This window comes from Enoplosus armatus, chromosome 20 (genome assembly GCF_043641665.1).
Source record: "Enoplosus armatus isolate fEnoArm2 chromosome 20, fEnoArm2.hap1, whole genome shotgun sequence".
NCBI lineage: Eukaryota > Metazoa > Chordata > Actinopteri > Centrarchiformes > Enoplosidae > Enoplosus > Enoplosus armatus.
Genome location: NC_092199.1, coordinates 5,303,223 through 5,319,456, shown reverse-complemented (window position 1 = coordinate 5,319,456; position 16,234 = coordinate 5,303,223). Strand labels below are relative to the sequence as shown.

At 41.1% G+C, this 16,234-nt stretch overlaps 2 protein-coding genes across 2 annotated transcripts; both read right to left on the bottom strand.

The window, feature by feature from the left end:
- Window positions 1-4,597: 4,597 nt before the first annotated feature.
- LOC139302880 (rap1 GTPase-GDP dissociation stimulator 1-A) lies at window positions 4,598-8,642 on the bottom strand. Its single transcript, XM_070926510.1, has 5 exons — window positions 8,573-8,642; window positions 6,690-6,797; window positions 5,857-5,979; window positions 5,589-5,714; window positions 4,598-5,070 (listed from the first exon to the last, which is right to left on the bottom strand). Exons 1-5 carry the CDS (start codon window positions 8,640-8,642, stop codon window positions 4,598-4,600), a joined length of 900 nt encoding a protein of 299 aa, XP_070782611.1.
- Window positions 8,643-9,482: 840 nt separating this feature from the next.
- Window positions 9,483-12,003, bottom strand: LOC139303597 (uncharacterized). Its single transcript, XM_070927445.1, has 4 exons — window positions 11,610-12,003; window positions 11,042-11,242; window positions 10,821-10,950; window positions 9,483-10,733 (listed from the first exon to the last, which is right to left on the bottom strand). The coding sequence occupies exons 1-4, from the start codon at window positions 12,001-12,003 to the stop codon at window positions 10,262-10,264; spliced, it is 1,197 nt and encodes a 398-aa protein (XP_070783546.1). The 3' UTR covers window positions 9,483-10,261.
- Between the last annotated feature and the right edge of the window lie 4,231 nt (window positions 12,004-16,234).

Below are 16,234 nucleotides of genomic sequence, written 5' to 3'. Positions count from 1 at the left end.
ACATCACACCGTGACGGGGCAACCACAGGTGTGTTAGCGCTCGGCTGAGACTGGAGACTGTTTTCACTGTCGTCATTACAGGTCGAGCTTAATTTAATTTCCCTGATCGTTATCAAATTTGTTGATTGAAATTTTGGATTGGCTCCATGCGCTGGAATAAAAGGAAGAAGCCACTGTAAAATACAGCAGCACTGAAAACAATTAGCTATCGGTAATGCCGTTTCCAGGGTTTTATTAGGGAGTAAACAATTTGAAATCACGTTGAGATATTTCAAATGCAGGTGAAAATACTAAAACATCAATGGAAAACATCAACTTTTGGTGTCAGTCCCTCAGAATCAAATAGCAGTCAGCGGGGGACCAGCACTCCACTGCTTCATATTTCCAAGGGAAAGTTGTGTCTCATGCAGATAAATTGAAAAATAACATTTTGGAGACTCAGTTTTCCATATGTGGTGTTATGTAAGCCTCACGTGTGAGTCAGAGTAGAGTCACACTGGATCCTTGCACACTTTTGTTGATGCTTTATGATGGCCATGGCTAGACTGTCTGGCACTGCATTATTTTTAGGAAAAACACAAGGCTACTGTACAGCAGATGAACGTCATTACAGGTTTATTTGGGCAGAAGCCAACAGAACAACAACAACATGATGTTGCAGTTCTTCATCGAGCTTTAGAGCTGTTAGCAAGGCCGTCCAGCCTTGAGTGACAGAAGCAAAGGAATGAAAAAGTTTTTCTCTCAGTGCTACTCAGGAAACTCAGTTTTTGTAACGATGTGTTTGAATTAAGAGAAACCACACTTCTACAAATGGCATCATATTAATACATTGTAGAGTCACGAATACCAGTTTGTACAATGCCAGTTCAATAAGGAGCGATCAATTAGTGTGGGCCCATATGAAGACAGTACAAAAATAAAATCCAAACATAAGATATAAATCAAGACAAAATCATTTTAAGAGCACACTGAGTTTGTCTGCCTGCGGCCTGCAAAGGCCTGGTCACCTTTAGTGTCGAGATTTTGGAACCATTAGAGCCCTGCCAGAGGATCTCCAGCACCAATCAGGCTCATGTGACTGAAGACTGAAGTTTTGCCTGTGAAAAAACATTTTTTTAATATATTCACTAGTGTTACATAATGTATGGTTTTCGATCAAATAAAGCACTTGTCAGAACCAGGCAGCCAAACTGAATGAAATGATCACTGTTTGTTTCAGCTCATCCACCCGCTACTTGTGTCAGCTCTGGGAAAATGGTAGATGACATGAAAGGCCATGGTTTTTGATGTCACTGTCCCTGGCTTTAGGTTTGAACTCTCTAAGCTCGAGACCACCACTGTCCCCAGTAAGAATGACAGTCGGGTGGATCTGTCCAAAAACTCACTCGCACTTGACAGAGGCATCGATTGGCAAATGCTAATCCTGAATCTCCGCTGATGAGAGTTGCCATCGACCCGTCATAGAAGGTCCAGTAGTGAGAATTTGGTGGGCTGCGAAGGCGGCGTGTTGCCAGAGAGGCAGAGAATCGGGGGTCCATTAACGTATCTGCTTGACAATCAATATCTAAAGACAAGAAGCAAACCCCTGAGGAAGGATCTATCAAAGTGATTCACTGTCTGCTGAAATGAAACCCCTCCTGCATGTTCTGATTGTGTGTATGTGCTGGTTTGTGTCCATATATGTGTCTGTCTGTGTGTGAAATCACAGCATTACGTCCCTTCTGTGTCTCCATGTTTGCTGCCATATGTTGTGGCCTGTTTGTGTGTCCATATCAAACGAGAAAGTGTGCGTTGTGAGTCAACAAGGTGGATCGTTGTCGTCTATCGCTGAAGGATGCTGCAGGCGACGAATCCCGAAGGCCACAATAGAGAAATGACGAAAGCAGTAATTAGAAATCTCAGCGCCGTGAAATCCTAATGCAATTATATGGAGTTGTTTCTGCACAAAACAACAAGAGGATTAAAGTTTAAATGACTCATTTGCAAAGACAAGCAATAAAACAGTCTTCAGCCATGTTATCTGGGTTTGAGGGCATATAATGCAAAGTTCATCATGCATTATTAATAAGTCTTATATTAAAAGTAATATATGCAGGCTTCCTGCGTCTCCTATTACAGAGTGGAAGTGGAGCGATTGATTAAACACTTCATGTGTCTGACGCGTCACGTGTTTGTGCAAAGACGAAGGCAACAGCTACCAAAAAAATATATTTCCTTGATTTTCTTTTTAAGCTTTCAGTCTTTTTATAGTGCGCCATGTGGAACTCCAAAGTCTTCCATATCGAATAAATAAGAGACATTACGAGACAATAATGAGGTAATTGTGTAAAATATATAAACAAACGAAAAGAGACACATTTTATTTTTTTCATGCCACATCAGCCACTCTTCAGCTAGCTCAACAGCTAGCTAGCTCCTGTGGATGAATAATATTCTGTCTTTTGCACAATAAAACAGATTTTTAACCAATTTCTCTAACTGTGACTGTATTTCCGGCTGTTAGCCCATATATGTGTGTGATGATTACACCTATTCAATGAACACTAGCAAAACAGTGAATGAACCATCTTTGTTTGGATTCAGAGACGCAACTTGGAAAACGGGTTATAAATCTTTTTTTTTATCATTTAACAGATGGAATATGTTTTGGTCTTTGAGGATTCTGGAAATAACCTTTCTTTTTTTCAAAGATTTTTCAAGATTGAAGAGTAAATACTCTTAGCGCTGTAAATGTAATGGCAATACATGAGAGGCACAAACTGGGGCTGAACCAATATAAACACTGTCAACTCCGCGTTCTTATCTTAAGTATCGAATGTGCAGTATTGTTTAACAACTAAACCAAACATTTACATCTCTTAATATTCACTGTAATGCTTCTTTTTTCACGTGTTTGTATAATTCAAGCATGTGCACATCGTTACTGTCCAAAACCCTCTAAAAACAGAGAATGCCCGAGAAGTGAAGGCGCTGCTGCTGACAGGAGATAAGATCCTCGCTGACTGACCTTTCAGCTCTCCTTTAACAAGTTTGAGCTTCTCACCTCTGGTTACTGTTTCTGGGTTCTGACACACGGGAAAAAAACTCACCTGAGTAAATGTCTTTTCATCATCCCTGGAGTTTATCGCCATCTCAGACAAATGTTACGTTCTTATGTAAATATGTTTTTGTCCACTTTAACAAGTGAACAATTTTCCACCAGAGGTGTGAGCGCCTCTTGTCTACCTGTAAATAATTCCGAAGCCTCATCTCTATCACATCAAATATTTAAGTGGCTCCCAGAGTAATAAAGTTAGGATTGATTAGAGGACATGGCCCTGCGTTTGGACGCCCGGAGCTGAATGGAACCAATAAGAGAGGTAATTAGAAGAAGAGAGATGGGAGGAAGACTGAGAAGGGGATACACTTGTGTCTATCTTTGTATTGGCATTTGTATTTAACGGATACTCAGTCAAAGGGCAAGCACTCAATTTAACTTAGGCACTATCACAAACCGCTTTCATATCAGCAAGGGAAAGTAAACCAATTAAATCTATGTAAATATCTGAGAAAATCCACTGAGATGTGCAGTCAGGCAGCTTGTAGTTATTAGATTCAGTCCATGTGTGTCGGCACGTGTACAAAGTCAAAAACGGCTGCTCTATTTCTTTTATATTGAACTGTAGAAAAAAACTACAAAGGTTTCTACAAAGCACGTGCATGCCATCTAGTGTTAAACTAAAGTAATGAAGTTGGTTCAGCAAGGCTGCACGTGGCTGTTCCAGACCACATAAAAGTCACAGTGTGTAAAAAACAGTTAAGGAAATATTTGCATTTTTGTTAGCGGATGTTTTTGTCGAGGAATAATGCTTATGACAACACATGGCGGCTGTGGGACTAAATTTACTACTACATTTTGTGAGTGTGAGACTAGGGCCATTAGCCTGTGAATAAATAGTCATTTGTACCCTCAAATCAATAATTTGTGTGTATAAATGAACAGAGCATAAACAATGTTATCGCTTATGTCATAGTATGTCACACATTAAAAGTCAACGTATTTTATTGTTGAAAGTGGGCGTCAAAGATATCCAAGTAATCAAACATGTCGGGTAAAACTGAATGAAACTGATGGACTTGTAGAAAAGAACTTTATCAATAATGCAATCAATTATTTCAAGCACTTGTGAACAAATCATCATTTTTTAAGGTTTAGATACATAATTGTCATTGATTTATAGCATTTTCTTTATCCCTGATTCAATTACACCACAAAGAACAGACAATACTGTGTGGCATAGGACCCCGTAATAGCTGAATCACCGAAATGAGCTGCAACTGACTGCATTTTGCCTTAAGAAGGCAGTTATAAAAGTTTCTGGAACAAAACAGTCCTTTTCTAGCTCACAAACTGAGCCAACAATAAAAATGTAAGATAAAAGTGAACTAGAGAAGATGAGAGACATTTGGAAGCATGTGTGCATGTCCAGGTTTAACATTACCTTGATGTTTTGGTGTGTACCAATAATTGGTGGTGTAATTAGAGGGGTTGTAGTAATCCACTCAGAGTTTTGTATGACAGTTAGGTTAGGCCTCCATGTTCGCAGTATTTCAGCTGTCAGAGGAAAGTGTGGAACACGCGAGTCTTCAGGCTTTTGGTTCGGGGCATGTTCCTTGTAGAGAACTTGATCACCTTGTACAGATTTGAACAGTTCCCCAAGCCGGAGAACGGGAACCAACGAGCAGTCCGTTTGTTCCCGTGAAGGTTCCAGAAAGAGGAGGAGCAGCGCTGGAAAACCTCGATGTTGACCGAGTACTGATCTGGTGCCCACTGAGACACACACACCAGAGTCACAGAGGAGGCAAACCCACAGGTGTGAGGAGAGACGCCGTGGAAAACTGACTCCCCCGGCCTCACAGATGCACCTCTTTCCCAGACCATTCCAGCCTCCTCTGCCACTCCCATGCCGCTGAGGTTACAGAGGGCCTGAAGGCACACCTCCTCCAGGGCCTCCTGATCAGGAAAACGGAGCAGGATGGCAACAAGACGAGGCACTGCACCTCGACGTAGTAACAGTTCCTGCAGCTTAGCTGAAGGCGACAGAGCAACATAGAGAGAGGCACAGAAAACAGTTGTTTACAGTGTGTAGCACATCTATACTGTCACATTTACTGGTATTATTAGCATTTCTTTTTATAAACCTCACTGAACCTGAACAGCAAGAAAACAAATGACAAGCAGCCTCTGTCTCACAGCAGTGACTTGACTATTTTCCCCTAAATCAAACACATAAACCATGTTGGTTCCTATTGTAAAAAGATGGTTTACTTGTTTTCTCTACCTGTTGTTTTGTGTTTTTTACCAAGAGCTCTGCCTTTCATATCCACGACGTACCTGTGTGAGAAAACTTTGCCTTCTTGAGAGTTTTCTTTACTCTTATTTGCCAAAAAGGATCCATCTTCTCTGAAAAATTCTCTCTTGCACTTAAAACATTTGACTTGATGTCAAACAATGCTTCACATCTTGTAGGGAATAGTTTCATAAATAAATGCACTACGACACAAGCTACAACGTCAGGAGGCAATTTTTATTGGTTTACTCTACTTACGGCTGTCATAAGACATGCGTGAGATGGCTCTTGCAGCGTGAAGGAGCAGTTCTTGGTTTTTACTGGTCAGCACAGACAGCAGAGCGGTAACCAAACCTGAGTCGCCAAAACCTTTACGAACCACAGCTGGCAGGAAAAAATCAATGAATGAATGTAAAACTACACTGATAAAAAAGAAGATCCAGCAGGATTTAAGGGCAGATAACGGAGAATAAAATTCTCATAATGAATAAGAAACACATGATAGACCAACATGTAAATAACTTACATTCCCTGGCGAGTTCAGCCACTAGTTTAGCGGTCAGCAGAGCGAGAGGCCCTCTTCTCCTCAGAGACAGGGCCAGAATGGGCAGGATCCCACTGATCACTACCTGCTCAGGAGCGCCCTTGTCTGCACACAGGTGGGATTACACATGTAAACAAAACACCCATACAAATACACAACAAACATAACATATTATAATCACTTAAGCCTAAACCAAAAAAATCTGGCTTTAAAGATGAAGTTGCATGTTGCATAAAGTTGTAGCAGGTGTAGTTTTTCAATCGACATGATTTGTTCCTTTAATTATTGAGCAGTCTGTTTCAGCCTTACTCTGACCCTCCTTTACCTCCTCTGCCTCTCTATCTCCCTGCTGCTCTCTTGCTAGGAGACACAAATACAGCTTAACGTCTACCGGGGACTTACAACTGTCATACACCTGATCCCTTTCTCATCCTCTCAACCCCCGGCTCCCCATCCCTCGCCGGTGGAGCTTCGCTACAGGTTTTATCATTCAAAATGAGGAGCTGTTATGATATAGGAGTGGGAGGCATGATGTCTTAAGATATTCTATGGAAACACATAAATATGTAAATTGCACGTGGCAGCAGAACTGTTTTGCTATTCAAATCACATCAAATGAAAGACATACTATGACACAAAAAATAACCCTGAAACTCCTCATTATACCATGAAACCTGTGACACATTGTGATATATTTAACGCTGTCGAGCAGATAGTGTTATAGCTGACACCTGAGGGAGAGCGTAGCCTAAGATATATAATACAATTAGAAATGAGATACAGTATCAGTGTAAAAGACTGTAAAATGAACTCACTCCTCTCTTTAATGTTGATCAGCACTATGTTCAGATGTGGTTTAAGTTCGTCCTCAATCAGTTCCAAACCGAGGACTCTGATAGCCCCTAATGCATTGTTCAGGTTGTCTGTGGGGAGATGGAGACATATTAAGAGTCATGAAATGGGGCACAAATAAAAGGCCAGCAGGTATGGATGCTATATGAGAGTGTAGGATATAAGAATAGGTGTAAAGAACCCTGTAATTAATCTAAGTGTATAAAGATGCACTTTATTCCCACACATCCTACTTGCAAAACAATGAGATGTCAGCCTCTGCTCTCTCAGGTTTAAACCCAATGACTAAAATCTACAGCTACGCCAGCGGTTCTGTGAGGCTAAAAGCTAACATGGTCACAATGCTAACACGCTGATGTTCAGCAGGTACAATGTTTATAATTGTCACCACCTTAGTTTTTAGTGTGTTAGCATGCTAACATTTGCTAATTAGCACTTAACAAAGTACAGCAGAGGTTGCTGAGAGTGTTGTGTTTGCAGGTAGTTGGTCATAAACGAAAGTATTGAACACATTTTTGACCTAATGATGAAAAGCTCTGGATGACACGTTGAGGGATCAGTTCATCCCGAGGGGGACGTGAATCTGTATCTGTGTATCTGTATCAAACTTCATGGCAATCCATCCAATAGTTGTTGAGACATTTCACTCAAAACTACAAACATCAACTTGCTGGTGGCGGTGGAAGAAAAGTCACCAACGTCTTGGGGTCCTCTTGGGGTCCACAAATTTCTGTACAAACTCTTATGGCAGTCCAGTTGTGGAGTTATTTCAGTCTGGACCAAAGTAATAGACTAACTGCCCAATACTGCCATCCGTAAACTCAGGATGGGGCCATACCAATAGGGTAACTGTCAAGTGTAGTAATCCAAGTATAATTCTACTATGTTTCACTCTGGCACTCATTCCATTTAGTGAATTTCCAACTCTTGTGGAAATGAATTAAAACATGTATGAAGCTGAGTTGCAGCACCAGTCTGGAGGTAATGGAGGGCTCCATACTATAGACAGCTGCCTGTGAGCTGCTGACCCGACCAGCCTAATGGCAAGTGCTTTAATCAAGGACACTTCATTAGTAAATAGCACTTTCTCATCAGATTTTCCCAGCTGATCTGTGCAAATATAAAACCCTCCAGTCGCCAGCCCAATTCTTTTGAGAGGTCCTTCAGTTAACTTAGAGGTGGTCACTGTATTCCCAGCTCTTACTTCACCATTAACTGAAGACACTAGCATGTGGAGGCATATTATATACCAGTGATTTTGAATGTTTTAGCCAATTTACTACAAAGCATGTAAGAGTCTGCATACTGTGCTGCTGTGTTTGACACATTTCGGTGTATTTCTTTCTACTGTTCCGGGCAGGAATTGGTTTCCAGTCACTTCCTGTGATATGAAAATACTCCTGAAACTTGCTTGAATTGTGAACTCATCAAGAAAGTTTCAAGAGTCTGCTAATTGATTTTCATATTGTACAGAAATGAAATACATTAACAAATCTAAAAGTCTCATTTGCATTTGAGGAAGTTCAACAAAACCTTTAAAGCGCAAATGATATCACAAGTTTGAACCTTTGAGAGTGAATTAATAGTATCCCCCCCTCCCCCATCAAAAACTACTGCTGAGGTGCTTTCCAACAAGACAGTTAACCCTTAACTTGTCTAATTAAGCTGCTCAGTGGCCAACAGTATTCAAGTCTGGTCGCACCGGCACGTCCCATGTGTGAACGTGAAGCATGAGCGTCACTGAAACAAAGTGTGCAGGTTCTCTGAATGAGTAACAGTATCACAACCACATTCATGTCAGATCATTTACACTGTAAAACATCAGTCCTGACTCGGTTCCACTCACCGTTTGGTGTGTAGGGCTGCAGTCGACTGGATCTGCGTTTGTCCCTGTGGGAACGTGAGTACGTATACATGAGTGGCACATTGTGGTGTCCCATACTGCTCCGTCCGACCGTCTCTGGGCAGCTGGTGGTGAAACTCTCTCAGGTTGACATCTTCATGCAAAATGCACAACACTTTTTTCCTTTGCCTTTTCTCTTGCCAGATTTCTTTCTTTTAGTGCCAGTCTTTGGAGTCATTAGCTGTTGCTTTGAGGAAACCAAAACTGCATCTCACTTGAACCCCACTGCTGCACTCCCTGCCCATCTTGCACTGTTTGTTTTGTGCAAAATAAACTTGCTGTCTATGTTTTGAACACGTCCGTCTTCCTTGTACTCCAGCTGGCTCTCTGTCCCCTCTCAGGGTTAATACACAGCAAATCCTCACTAAAGCTGCTCCCTGTGTGTGTGTACGTGTGTGTGTGCAGTTAAGGTATTAGCACTTGGCTGACTCTGCTGAGTGTGTTCTTACAGCGCCAAAATCTCCCACAATGCCTTTCACCTTCTAGAAAATCTGAGCCAAAACAACAACACAGACAGGTGAGCATCTGGCATCGCGTGTATTATTAGACGGCATTTTTCCCCAAAATGCTAAATGTTGAACAGAGTCTGATTTAATTTAACCATTTTAAATGATCTACCCCCGACTTCCTTTTCTAAAACAATGATCAACGAATTTAGGCACAGCTTGCACATCTATCACAAGACAATAACAGAATCAAAGAAGTTATGAAAATTATATCTTTATACTTAACTCAACTCTTGAGGTTCCAGTACAAACAGACAATCTAGTACAGAACGATAGATGTTCAACTGGAAATCTAAACAATAAATACAACATGAAAACAGGAAACATTGTACCACCAGCAAAAAATATATAATTCAGACCTCTGATTTTCTCTGTTCCACATTACGGGCTGTGCCTTTGCATGAACAGGTTTTCTCAGCAACATTTATTTTTATACATACATTGGTGGGGATTTTTGTCTGTTCACTGATAGCATAAAAAAATAATATATGGTTGGACTACATACATACAAAACCTGCTACTAAAGAAATGGAGGATTCACTCAAAGGAATACATTTGGGGAACTTGCTTAATTGCTTTCTTGCCAAGAGTTGGACGAGAAGAACGATACCACTCTCATTTCTGTACAGTAAATATGTAGCAGTAGTCGGTTAGCTTAGCTTAGCATTAACACTGGAAACAGCTAGCCTGGCTCTGTCCAAAAGGGAACAAAATCCGCCTACCAGAACCTCTGAAGCTCATTAACATGTTGTTAATTGGTGAGCTTTAGTGTTGCTGGTAGGTGGACTTTGTTACCTTTGGACAAAGCCAGCATAGGTGTTTCCCCCCGTTTCCAGTCCTTATGCTAAGCTAACCGGCAGCTGGCTTCAGCAACATAGTTACCATACAGACCCGAGAGTGGTTTTAATCTTCTCAACTAACTCGTAGCAAGAAAGCTAATAAGTGCATTTCCCAAAATGTCGAACTATTCCTTTAACTTGGTCTTTAACATGTGACATTATACGTTGGTGCTGAGCTCTCCACGACTGCGATCTCCTTCACAGCAGCTCAGCCCAACTCAACTTGTGCAGAGACTGTCCTGACGCTGAGTATCCCTTTGAATGGGACTATAATTGGTAATTGGTAATCAAACAGTTCCGGTTGCATTGAGACCACTTGAAACAGTCTCATATCCAACAGAAACCAGGGTAAGGACATTATTCTCCACGTCATCTGGCTTGCACTGCTCTGCATTAGTTTCCACAGGAACAGCAGCTCCAGTTTCCTGCCTTATCTTCTTCCTGGCTCTGCCTCGCGCCTTGCCTTTTGAAATGACCTTCCCTTGCTCATTGACCCCTCCAGGCACCTTGAGAGATTTCTCGTTGTCAGTCGAGGGGGTTTTGCGGTGGCGCCTGCGAATGCGCCGCATTGGAGGACCAGAGTCAGCTGGGTCTGATGCTGCTGCGCCAGACAGGATCCGAATCTGCTGTTCAATTACCATAACGACCATGTCCAGTGCAACATCCAACATTCCCAGACCCAAGCCATGAGTGACGTTGTCAAACGCACCGCTATTGACCGGGTCCTTGAAACATTTTCTCATATCCTCAAGGTGGTTCCTGGGAGAAAAAGAGAGTGTTGTTACTGAGTTTATCATGAAAAACAGGCTTGAATGCCATGTTATAACAAGGACATACAGTACGTACTTGGTTTCAATAATTTTGGACCAGTGTTGAACTGTATTCATCTCGGGGATGAGCTGTTTAGCCATGTTGCTGTAGTCGATGTAGTCATGGGCAAAGTCCTTCATATCGTCACACAAAGCTCCGGTGTCGCCTATGCACATGCACAGATTAAAACACTGTTTAGTCTCTTAGTCTCTTATCAAATGTAAACATTCCTCCACACTAACACACGTCTATGTCACCTTCAGTGAGTTTGGAGAAAGAGGAGGATACAGAGGTAGTTGTGCTTGGCGTGAGGCCGAGTATATTGAGGGACTCCAGTAGAGTTTTCTTGCTGGCCGGGCCTCTGCTGACCCGAGTGTAGGCTGCTAAGGAGCGCAGGGACATCTTCTCTGGGGCCTGCAGGCGCCGTTTAATTTCATCATACGAGATGAGATACTTCCCTGAAATGAGCACAAGAACATGAAGAGGTGAATCAGCACAGACTGCACTTCATCATATCAAATCTGAATATCAAACTTCAATACTTGAATATCAGTCCCTTATCATATTTATTATATTATATCATATTTAACTTAACTATTTAATTTTAAAAGATGGAAGTTTGAAATAACTTGAAATTCAAGAACTCAAGATTATACATTTGCTTTTGAGCTAAATGACTATCTGAATGTTTTGTACGTTGCTCTTCGGTTATATAAAAAAAGAGAAGGTTCAAGTCTCATATTTTACCAACTTGGAACCAAAACCAAAATGTAACCCAACCCCAAAGCTTACGCAGTTTGATATAACTTCAAACTGGCCACTTACGAGCCTTAGATCCTTTCATGTTGGGATCCAAGAGTGACGACACCTCTGCAAAAGGCATCTGGGTAGCTGACTCTGAATTGGTGCTTGAGTTTGGTGGCGGGTCCTGATTCTGGGGCACATCCTCAGTCTGGACTGGGGCAGAAACCTGCATCTGGGGCTGAATATGAGGCTGCATGGTGTGCATTTCCACCTGGTTCTGGTCTAGCGGAGCCTGGCCTTGCGCTTGAGGGAGGATCAATGTGTTTTCGGATAAACCCTGCAGCCCCATGCCCCCTTGTGCAACACTACCCGTTTGCTCTGAAGACACCTGAAAGATGCCCATAACTGGTTTTACCACTGTGAAAACCATGTTCCCCTGGGCATCCAGACCCACCATGCTGGTAGATGGGTCCATGTCTTCACTGAAACTTTACCTTTCTATCTGAGGGACGAGGTTCAAGAGGCTTTAATTATCAGATCAGGTTACCTTAGAGGCCCATGTAGTGTTACAGTACACTCCTCTGTTCTTAAACGGTTAAAGCTGACCCGACAAAAGGGGGACGTAAGCTGACTCTCTCTACAGTCAAGGTAAAATCTCCCACATTGAAACTGCTAGAATATTTCACTTTCTTTGTACAGTTTCATGAAGCTTATAATCACTCATGGCAACACCGCAGCAGAAGTTTCATTCTGAAAGACACAAAAAGAAAAAACATGGTTAGTACCAATGTTTTTTTTTTAGCTTTGTAATTGACTTTCTAAACATTTGAATAATTGTTAGGGAAACTGAAATATAATTCCTGGTTTTGGTTTGGGAGATTTAGGGGAATAAAAATGTATTATATGTTTATTATGTATTATAACCTAAATTATGTCTTTGGGTAGTTAAGGTGAAATTCGTGTTCATATGGTGGGAATTCACTTTATTGACAGTACACAGGCATCTGGCTGTAAATGGGACAAACATGAGCAGATTCATAGCAACAGCCGATGTCAGTGCTACTAATCTCTCCAGAGAGATGACATTTGTTACACATGTCCTACATAACCGACATCTGTCCACATTTTCATATTTAATACAATTTTAATAATTTCAGACACTTAAAAACAAACTATGAGGTAAAAGTATTTCAGTTAATTTCCTACGAATTTGATAATAAAGTCATGGAAGAATGATATTAGGATTAACAGACCAACATGGTTATTGTAAATTGTTGGACATGGTAAGTATATTCTAGTAACAATAAAATACATATATATTTGAGATCAGTTTGTTACTATAGGAAATAAGGAAATGGGCCATTCTGCATATGACTACTTTTATTTTTGGTACTTTAAGTATATTTTGATGTTAATATTTTGAATGAAAGAGAGGCCAGAGGAATGTGATTCCGGCATCACAGCGCAAAACCCATCCAGATGCACAGCTTCGTAACAAAGCAAAGGGCAGTAAAGCCTGATTAGCATGTGCTAACATTACATATTACAAAAACCTCAGCTAGCAAGTTAAAAGGTCAAAGTTTTGGTGTCAACAGAAGCTACTGTCGCCTGTCTGCGGGCCGTCACAGATGAACTGCTGCTCTGAGAGGACGCGCCTGTGATTGGACAAGAAGCAGTAGGAGTGTCTGTCCAAGTGATCGCAAAATAATAAACTCATGTCAACTTTTTTTTTTTTTTTTAAAGGGCGAGGAATACGTGTGGCGTGCAGGAGCGCGTGATAAAAACAGCTTTGAGTCTCGCGCTCAGAGTTGGCATCTCTGATGTGCAAACTGATAACTTTCCAAAATGACACCAAACACAGGCTTTCCTCTCACCACCTGCCATTTTAGAAACATTTAATTACCATAGTGGTAAATTTGGGCTTGTAGCTACGTGACAAAAAAACACTGACTTTTACCCAACTAACGACAATTTATTTTATCAACACCGCTACATTTATCGTAACTAACTAACATCATGGCTGCCAGGCGCGGCCGTTTCTGTACAATAGGCCTGAAGCGTTACACAAAACGGGCAAAACTGTAGCGGACAGTCACGGTTCTGGACGGGACAGACCAAATTTGACCGCTAACCTTGGATGCAACTAGTGACGGCTGTCCCACTCACCGAATTGCCGTCTGACTTTTCCTAAAAGGACACTGATCCTAGAACGGTCCGCGTCGAAGCCAGCGACATTTTTCCTCCTTCTCTGCTGTTGCTTCGGCGGGTTGCAAATCAGCTCTACGTGCACTACCGCTCGAGAGCCGTAATCTCAGTGCTCACTGGTCGATTGACACATCAATCACGCAACACGTGAGCTGTCATTGGACAAGAACGCTGTCAGTAGAACAGAGGAGGCGGTATTTCCGACTCAGTCTCATCCAAATACAATGGGACATAATCTTCTACTGATTCATTTGTTTGTTTGTCTTTTTATCTCATTTTCGGAGATACTGTCGGCCGCAAACAAAGAAAGCGTTTTTAGAGGGATATACTTACTTGTTTTAGGCTGAGAAATAATTTAAACAATTGGTACAGAGTCTGCAAGAATCAGTCAGTTTTACTGGGTTATCTTGAAGATTGCTAACTAAAACCTCCTTATATCTGGAACAAAAATAGACTTTTACCCCTCAAATGTAAACATGCATCTGTGATTATTATTTCTTGGGCAGGGGTGGATGCCCTTGCCAGACTTAACGACTCCAAACTCAAGGGCCTCAAAACAATCATTTTAAATGTAATATTAGGATACACTGAGCAATAATTAACTGACATATGGCAGTAGTTACTAACATAATTATAACTGATTATTGATCATTACTTGGAGCATTCATCAATCATGTCAGTGAGTTTTGACATATGACATACGCCAACTAAATAATGAATTTGAGCTTTCAGTATGTATTACAGAAAGGTTTATATTCACAGAGCAGTTTTTCGTCACTTAAATAATGGTTTTGCCAACAATTGTGTCGTGAAAACCAACAAATCACCCTTCAACCGCTGTGTAGACTGGTCAAACACACACAACCAGACTTTTAGTGCCTACATAATAGTCCTAGAGTATAATCTAATTATAGGAAATTGAATGGCACAGAAAACTGCTTATTATACAATATGTAAAATAATAAATGTAACCTCCAATCAGCCATAGAAATCTGTACAAAATGAGTAAGATCCCAAAATTTAATTACAAATGCTAAATCAAACACAGTTAACTACTCAAGTTTCTCTTTCAGGAGAAACATACGTGTCGTCAGTAGGACATGGTCCATCAGATGGAGTGCTGTAGCTTGGATGCTGGATAGTTCAATTATCTTCTGCACAAAGATGGCCACTGTGCACCATCTAGTGGAGTTTTAGGATATTACACATCCAAATCTGAGTCTCACACTAACTCAATATGACATAACTGTAAAAACAATTTCAGGGTTAAGTACTTGATGCACTCATTAATGTGTTGATTTGAACCCTGATGCAGTTGTTTGTCACATTACGTCCCATGGTTACAGATGCAAGACTCTTCTCTCTAATGTGCACGGATGATGCAGCAATGCTGTACCGTATGAACTGTATCTTTGTCTCTCACTCCTGCAACACTCAATCCGCTGGCTGCAATAAATCTTGGTTGCCTTTTATTGCAGCCAGTGAACTGTGTTGCAACGGAAAATAAGAAACTTTTCTCTTATCTCCTTTGAATTTATTTGGGTACAAATTAAAAAAAATGTACAAAATAAAGCATAGAAAGTAGAAATTATGAAAACAATGTCAACGACAACAACATAAAAGAAAAGGCAACAGTTAAATAATTCATCAAAAATACAGCCAACTAATCTGGAAAAGCAACCTGTGTTGCTATACATCTACACAAACAGACATGACATTTAACAGTGAAGTTTGGGTAAGAAAAGGCATAGACCCGGGGCGTGTGAGAATACAACATTGAGTTTGAATCCAGAAGTGCACAACAATCAAGATGTTTTTTTTTTTACTCAAATATGGTGTGGAATTGAAACAACAGCACTACAAAAAAATGATGCTGAAACAATTTGACAGTAGGCCATTTTTTCCTACAGTCTTTACATTGCCATTAGTGTAATATCCTCTCAGCTTTGTTGTCATTTGTACAATAAAGCCAGTCTTTTCCCTTGATTCTCATTTACATCATTACTGTGAGGTTGAGCCCCATAAACAGCCCAATTAGCTTGATGTTTCAGTTGCTGGCCTTCATAACAAGCACTGATAATTACCAAACCGTATATACTCATAATGCACAAACATTAGTACAGTGTTGCGTTCACAGTGAGCTTGACACCATCCTGACTTGACGATAACATAATTCAGCACGACAACAAGCTAAAGTGGAAACACTTGACAGAACAGAACACGCACTGTATGTCTAGCATTCTTTGGCCTCTGTAGGCTTGTAGGTCTCAGAGCGCCATCGCTCAGTGTCCACAACAAAGCACAGAGGAGACCTGTGTGGAGGAATCCAGCTACTGTCTGGTTAGTCTCCGTCATACTGCCTCACAATCTTGCCTAATGTCAGTCACTGAGGGGGTTAACTGTTCACTTTAATGGATTTGGGTGCTCTCAGCTCTTCAGTCAGAGGTGGCGGTTCCCCTCCAGGTGCAGCTTCAGGTGTTAGTGCTGGTGTTGAGGATAAT